The following is a 7,941-nucleotide window of genomic DNA, read 5'->3' as shown; positions in this document are numbered from 1 at the left end:
GATGAAAACATGACATACCGACTTCTTGAGCAGTAGCGAAATGGCTCCAAGGGACGAGAAGGACAAGGAAGAAGGCAGAGAACAAGAATCCTTCAACTCATCTCATCTCTAGCATGGCATTGATCTTGTTAGCAAGAGTAGATTGTGGAGGTTTTATAGCACCAAGGATGGGGCATACAAGTCAACAACGAGGTCGTCGAAAGGAAGATACTGAAGAATGGAATGGGGGATGCGTTCCAAAATGAAATCAGAAAGGTAGTCCCTCTGCCTCCTCCATGTTAAAGACACATGTATCTTTCTATGAACAAAAAAATGATTTGGAGACCGTTGATTGTCAGATTTTTCAAACAATCAATGCCGGCGGAGATCATTGACTGCAGCTATAACACTTCCATTCGACGGAATCAAACATAACAAACTATTACAAGTTTTAACATTATTTTTTCATCAGAATAGTACATTCCATTGCATGTAAGAGTAGAATTCATTGTTATGTTTTACCCGATAGAAAGTATTGTAGATTCATCCTTCACATAATTTTGGTGTAAATGAGACTGCAGTTTTAGTGCCCTCTGTTTTGTAAACAGAGGAACATTATAAAGATGCCTAAAATGAGTAAAAGTAAGAGTAAAACACGAGTTGTTTTCCTCATATTTATTCTATCTGACGATGTGAACATGCCAACCTTTGTCTTTGGCTTACAAAACAGCACTGACATTTTATGAAGAAGCAGATTATAATCTTTTTTACTGAACATGTGCATTCCTGCTAGGTCAATAATTAATTCACCCTCACCAAATCTATTTCTTTTCTCCTTTCAGTTTGTAGAAATGTATAAGCAAAATCCATCATTTCAGTAGTTGGAGCATAGTAAAGGAATTAAGTTCCTTAACCTTCACAAAAGTCAACTATGCTTTCTTTTCAACAAAATTCAAAGACCGACGACTGAAATTAGAATGAACAACTGGCGTTTACTTCTAGTATCGTTCAAACTGCTGCTGTATAATATCGGATCGATGAAATGATACTTAGGCATTGAAAACCATGTTTTCCAATACGATCACTGAGATATAATCGAAAATATATAGGAAGGAATCCTCTTTTTTCTATAGAACACGGCAGAAATGATAAGGCATAATTCGTAGGTGGAGAAGTAAAAAGAAACTGCAACCATTAATTCTTCTGAAACTCGTGAGATCTTAAATCCAAGCCATGGCGACTGTCGAATCACTGCAGCAGTTTTAGACCATTTGAGAAGTGAGCCAAAAACTCATCCATCTCAGTCTTGGTCGCCACCAAACCGATCTCCACTCCGCCGCTCTCGTCTCTGCTCTCGGACAACGAAATGGCTCCTGCCCACGTTATCGACGGCATGTCCACCTTCACCGGCCTTCCCCACCCGAAATCCACGTCGTAAACCTTGAAACCCGGTGACCCCGCAACGCTCAGCGGCCTCTGCAGCGCGAGCGCCTGGTAATTCTCCGGCCACTTGTCTGCGTCCTTCAGCGGGTCCTCCTTAAACTGTTCGATGGCTTCCCCGATGAGTCGAGCAGCCGCCGCCACCCCATCTTCCCCCGCGAGGTCGATGGCCTTCGCATGGGCGAAGTTGCCGCCGATGCAGTTGCCGAAGTATTCCGCCGGCAGCGGCGGCTGAATCCGCTCCCTGCAGTTTCCGGGGAACGCCATGTGCACAGTTGTGTCCGCGTTGTGCCCTCGCGCTTTGACGAGGGAAACCCACGCGTAAGCGTAGGTCGCTACGATGTTGGAGCAGCGGAAAGCGGAGTTGTTCACTTTGGAGGAAACCATCTCCTTTAGCTTCCGAAGGTCGTCGGCGGTGAGCGTCACCGTGCCGATGACTGCGTTAGGCGGCGAGAATTGGACCATCATAGATTCCATGTTCTGCGCGTCGGCGGCAAGGCTGCTGAAAAACTTGGAGTACGCGTCATTAAGGTCCGGAACTGAGCTCCGGTCGAAGGAGGGCGGCGCCGGCGCCTCCTTCTCGCATCCGGAAGCTCTACAAGCCCACGACGACAGGAACCGGGTGGAGCTTGAGCCGTCGCAGGCAGAGTGGTGGACGGTGACGGACAAAGCCAAGCCTCTGTTTGGGAACAGAGTCACCTGCACCGCCATCACCGGCCGCTGGCCATCGTCTGTGGGCTCCGGCAGCTGGGCAATTAATGGTTGTATCCTGGTGTATTCGCGTGGGTTGCTTCTCGAGAGGTCGTCAAAGTCTCCGTCGTGCTCGGCGACGGCGAAGGGAACAGCGTCGCCCTCGGCGTAGCGGATCTCGAACTGGCTGTGGCTCCCATGAGTAGGGCGGATTTTTCCGGCGAGGGGGTAGAAGTCTTGGAGGGCGAGGGAGAGAGCGGACTTGAGGGTGGAGAGGTGGGAGTCGATGAAGTGGGAGGTGGAGTAGGGGAAAGAATAGAAGAAAACACGTTGCACTGGCCCGGCGTAGAGACAGATCATGTCGAAAAAGGTGAGGGGGAGGGAGGATTCTGGCACCGATCCCGGCGGAGGAGCGACGTGAGAGGTCTCGAGAACTCGGAATTCCGTTGGCAGCGACAGCATTTTAGAAATGGAATCGAAGATGAAGCTTGATTGGTGAGCTGGTGAAGACCTTTCCATGGCCGGCGACATCATCATTTATAGGCGATGCTGCTCTTCTATTTTCTTTTTCTTTTTTTCTAAACAGCTTTATTTTTATTATTTTTTAGTTTTGTTATAATTTTAATTTTTTTTAACAGGTTTGTTATTATTTTTTTTCTTTAAAATTTTGTTAATAAAATAATATTTTTTATTTAAAATATGTTTTTATCTCGTCGGTTGCCGACTTACCGAATGTATCTTCGTCTTTATCACTCTCAATATTCAATTTGATCTTCATTATCTTTCAATTTTGAGAAACTCTTTACAATTACTATCTTTTAATATCAGACGTAAGATAGACATTTTAACTCTTTTTTCCCGAGAATAATAAAATGAAGATGTGATTTTGTTTAATTTGACTATAAAAAAAATAAAGACAAAAATAAATGTATTCCTATCGTTTTTTATATTTTTTTAATCTTGTCCGAAAATTAATGAGATAGAAAGTTAGGAATGTGACGTTCCTGTTGACTATCTGTAGATTCCGCTCTGACCTTCAATACATATTACGTCAGTACCGAGCCAGGGAAGGGATTCCGGGTGTTGACCTTCCGACACTCAAGTCAGTCATCGGTGATGATGTAGAAGGCGGAGCAACAACAAGAATAAACAGTAACATGAGTAGTGTCTATTGTGTACCTCCGTCGATATTTGGCCCCCCCCCCCCCCCCCCCTTTATATAGAATTCTTGTAGCACACGTGCACGTTTCCCCAGGCGAGCACACTTCTCGAAGTTTCTCCTGAAAAGACTTGTCAGTAAATTGTCTCTGACACAATATCTTAACGAGTCGAGCATATCTTTGACGTGACAGTGGAAGCTTCCGTCGTACAATCTTCCTATTGCCCACGCCGGATGTCAGCGGCACTAACTCCCAAAAGAATATTGAGAGATAGCACAATGAGTCTGTTGCTGGGTCGAGCGGGTTAGCCTCTCGACTGAGACTTCATTGCTCCTGTGTACCAGCCGCTCGGCCGGAATTTCGTTGCATGTGTCACGTCCACTCGACCGGCACTCCCCTGTGCTTGTGCCATGTCCGCTCGGCCGAAGTTCTGCTCTGCCAATGTCGAGTCCTGCTGCTTGGCGAAGTGGGGTAGCTGCTCAGTCCGACTTCTGCATATCATCTCCTCCTCCTTCCGACGTCCAATACTCTGTTGAGCGTATGTCATTCGACATCTCCCCATGTCAAAGGCGGATCAGACCGGAACCTTCTCCTCCCGGTCAGGGCATGATCGCCCGACTGGCCGATTATATCTGAGCGTTGACCTGATCGCCCGACCGACCGATGATATCTGAGTGTTGACGGCCTTGATCTTGACCTCCACCGTGGCAACTATCCTTTGCGGGGTGGGGCCCCTCCTTACCACCGCATCACATGCCTCCCCTTCAAGTCAAGTCGAAGGAGGCTGCAAGTCCGACTGACTGAACAAAATTGTCTGTGAAGCTTTTCACCAGATCGACTTCGACACTCCTTGGCCTCTGATCGGACTAACGTGGCCCAACGGTCGGCTATGTGACCGCTCTTTGCCGGTCGGCCTGTTGAAGATTGTCGTTCAGCCATAGGTCTGTTCCCTTAAGCCGATCAGCACAACGGACATTCATACTTGGAAATCTTTTCTTGGGCTTCTTTGGGTGAGCGCGATCCAAGCTGATGTCAGCCATATTTTGAGGAGACCGTGCAAATCCGGACTCCTAATGGCTGAGCATGACCCATGCCTCCTTAATTGCCTCCATTAAATGTCAGCCCATGACGAGGCACCACATGTCCTACTCGCTACCACTGCACGCTTGACATGACATGCGAATATCTGCTGGCGATGTGACGTTTGGCGTTTTAAATTCAACAATATGATTTCTACCTCGATTTCCGTGACCTAGAGCAGAGGGGTAGCCTGCCGGACGCCTAGCGGTGGAGCGGCTGGTGGATCAGGTTGAGGGGGCGTCGGGCTCGGCCTTCTTAGGGGAGTCATTGATCGGGCGCAAGAGGCTCCAGGCGGAGCTTTCCTCGCGCTTCGCTTCTTCGGCAGTGCGAACTGCCGAGCGGGTTGGAACTTCGACCCCAACTCCAGTTCAAGAGACTACGGCCCCTACGTCGTCTGATCGGACACCCTCATTATCTGGTTTGCCGCAGGGAACTCTTTGCACGCCACTAGTGGCCTTCATGCCACCACCATCGAAGGTCAAAAAATCTAGCCTCCGTCCGACGTCCTCGTCTCGGCCCTCCGACCAAGCGACCTTTGCCCAATCAACCCCAAGTGTCTAGTGTCATATAACGACGGTTGTTCATCTGCCGACTGAGGAATGGCGCGAGTCGGCCAGCGTTGAATCCCGAGCCCCCGGACACTAAATAATTATTCAAAGGCCGCTCGCACAGATATGGGCTGACGCCCGAGCCCGTGTAGCGATAATGCCTCCGAGGGTGCTTGCGGACAGTCACACTCAGATGTCCACTGGGGCAAGTATTGTGTTTAATTGAATTTTCTCAATTTATCCCCGGTCGACACTTATACTTTCCTGGTTATTCGCAGTATTGAATAAAGAGTCTAGTCATGTGCCAGAGGCTCTCACCTTTCTGGAGGAGGAAGTCAAGAAGCTTAAGGCGTCGAGCGGCCAATCATCTGCCTCTCAAGAGCAGACGAATGATGAGGTGGCTAAGCTGAGGGCCGATCTGGCGAAGAGCACCGAGCTGCTAGAGGCCGAGCGGGGAAAGAGCATAGAGCAGGCCTCTCTGCTAGCTCAGCTTAACAAGCAAGTCAGCACTTTTGACGCCAAGATCGAATCGGCTAATGCGAGGAAGCTCTAGGCCATCGAAGATCTGGACCTGAAGAATAAAGTGTAGGACCGTTGGGCCGGCTAGAGGGGTTGGTAAATAACCTGTCAATTAAAAACAGACAACCCTTCCTCGAACGATTAAGCTAACACTTGTAAAATGAATTAAGCAGATAAATAAAAGCATAAAAGAAAAGACGAGGCACCAAATGTTTACTTGGTTACAACCGATGTGGTTGTTAATCCAAGGAAAATTAAGCTCAAAAACTCCTTCAGGCGGAGAAGCCTCTTACAGCATTTAGGCACAGAAAACAAAAGCTTAACTACAACTAAAGCATACAAGTGTTTGGAAATAGAATAATCGTGATTGTTGAAAAGCTTCTGGACCAAGGCTATATTTATAGCCTTGGTCGGGGCGCCTGGAAGGGTTCCGAGCGCCCTGGGGGGATAAAATTTATCCCCCAACGGTTGGATCGAGTCAAAGCTCGATCCTGTGAAAAAGTCACTTCCGGGCGCCCCGGACAGTTCCGGGCGCCCCGGACAGCTCCGGGCGCCTCGGACAGTTCCGGGCGCCCCGGATCGTGCTCTCTTCTCCGGTTCAGCTCGCCTCTGGTCCGGGTCTTTCTGCTCCGGCTCCGCTTGCTTGGGTGATCTCTGACATCCGGAATAGGGCTCACCCGAACCCATCTTCCGGTCTTCTCGAGCATGCTTCCCTCCGGCTTCTCGTCCCTCGGAATTGCCGCGTGTCCCTTGTCGTCCACCAGCATACTCATCCGCAGACTTCGTCCCTCGGTCGCACCCCGTGCCGACCTTCGCGCTAGCTGCGTCTCTTGCTCCCCGAGCAATCTTCCGCTCCGGCTTTCGTTCCTCGGAACCACCGCGCGCACTTCCTTCTCGTCCGCCGGTGTACTCTTCCGCAGCACCTCGTCCCTCGGACGCACAGCGTGCCGTCCTTCTCGCTAGCTGCGTCTTCCGCTCGAGTACCTGTGCTCCTAAGCTCTGCACACTTAGACACAAGGTTAGAAACAACGCAGGACCTAACTTAACTTATTGATCACACCAAAACAACCTTGGGGTTCCAATATAAAGATGTCCGGGCCCTCACTAAGAAACTCAAAGAAGCTGAAGATTTTTTGGTCGCCGAACGGAAAAGTCAGTCGACCGAAGAAGCTACCCTTCGAGGCCAACTCTCCACAAAAGATAATGAGCTGGCCACCGTGAAGGACGAGCTGGGGGCCTCCCGAGCGACTTTGAAAACCTATCAAGATGTCGAGCCTAGCCGGTTTGAGGCTATGAAGAAAAACTACATCCACTCAGACACTTTCAACAACAAGGTCGTCGATCGAGCTCTTTACCTGTTTGATCTTACAATTGAAGGGACATTCGGCCAACTCCAGGTGGGTGACTACATCTCTGCTGCTTTATCGAGTAAGGTCATCAGTTGGGACAAGCTGACCGAATCGCTACCCGATGATGTCTTAGATTATCTAGAGTGAGCTTTTCTCGAGTGATGTTGTATCGCCCTTCTGTTTGTAACCCTCCTGCCAGATGTTTGTAACCTTTCTAAGTATTAACGAATGATCGCCCGCTCGGTGAGCTTTTATTATGTGTTCGTCCCCTTGCCATCCTTCAGTCTGTTTCGATTTGACTCGTATTTTAGTTCGTGTCACCGCGCAAACCCCCGAGCGAGATTGCGAGCTGCTTATTACTACTTTGTGACCTTCCGAACGATCACCGTATTCTGAAGACTTGGAGCTTTTGAGTAGCTCGTATTCATGGTCGGTCGTTCATTGATCTTGAATTATAAGACCGACGCTTGTCCGCTCACCGAGCTAAGGGTTTAAGATCGCCACTCGACCGTTGATGCAGAGTAGGCGAAGACTAGGTTTAAGGTCACCGCTTAATTATTGATGCAGACTAGGTGAAGACTAGGGTTTAAGGTTGTCGCTCGACCGTTGATGAAAACTAGGATTTATGGTCGCCGCTTGATTGTTGGGGAAGACGAGGGTTTAAGGTCGCCGCTCGACCGTTGGTGTAGACCATGGTTTAAGGTTGTCGCTCAACCGTCGATGTAGACCAGGGTTTAAGGTCGTCGCTCGACTGTTGGGGAAGACGCATCTCAAGAGTGGCATTTTTCGCTTTTATTCATATTTGCACTGCATTCAGAAAACATACAAAAATACATGTATTCACTCATGCACCTCTCATCCGGCCCTGTAGGGTTGGAGATATTTTGCGCTCCACGGCCTCTCGAGCTGTCTTCCCCCCTCATCCTCCAAATAGTAGGCGCATGAGTGGAGCTTTTGCAAGACCTTGAAAGGTCCCGCCCATGGGGCTTTGAGCTTGGTGATGTCGCTGACCGACTTCACCTTCTTCCACACGAGATTGCCAACCTAGAAGGACCTCGGGATCACCCTCCGGTTGTAGTTCTGCTTCATCCATTGTCGGTACGTCGTTAGCCAAATCGCTGCTTTAGCTCACGTTTCATCCACCAAGTCGATCTCAATGAGCCTTCGTTCAACATT

At 49.1% G+C, this 7,941-nt stretch overlaps 1 protein-coding gene across 1 annotated transcript; it reads right to left on the bottom strand.

Annotated features, from left to right (window-relative positions):
- Positions 1–1,028: 1,028 nt before the first annotated feature.
- Positions 1,029–2,595, bottom strand: LOC121994404 (phenolic glucoside malonyltransferase 1-like). Its single transcript, XM_042548451.1, has one exon. The coding sequence runs from the start codon at positions 2,569–2,571 to the stop codon at positions 1,228–1,230; it is 1,344 nt and encodes a 447-aa protein (XP_042404385.1). The 5' UTR covers positions 2,572–2,595; the 3' UTR covers positions 1,029–1,227.
- Positions 2,596–7,941: the final 5,346 nt, after the last annotated feature.

Source organism: Zingiber officinale, chromosome 6A, assembly GCF_018446385.1.
Source record: "Zingiber officinale cultivar Zhangliang chromosome 6A, Zo_v1.1, whole genome shotgun sequence".
NCBI lineage: Eukaryota > Viridiplantae > Streptophyta > Magnoliopsida > Zingiberales > Zingiberaceae > Zingiber > Zingiber officinale.
This window is presented reverse-complemented; position numbering and strand designations above follow the sequence as displayed.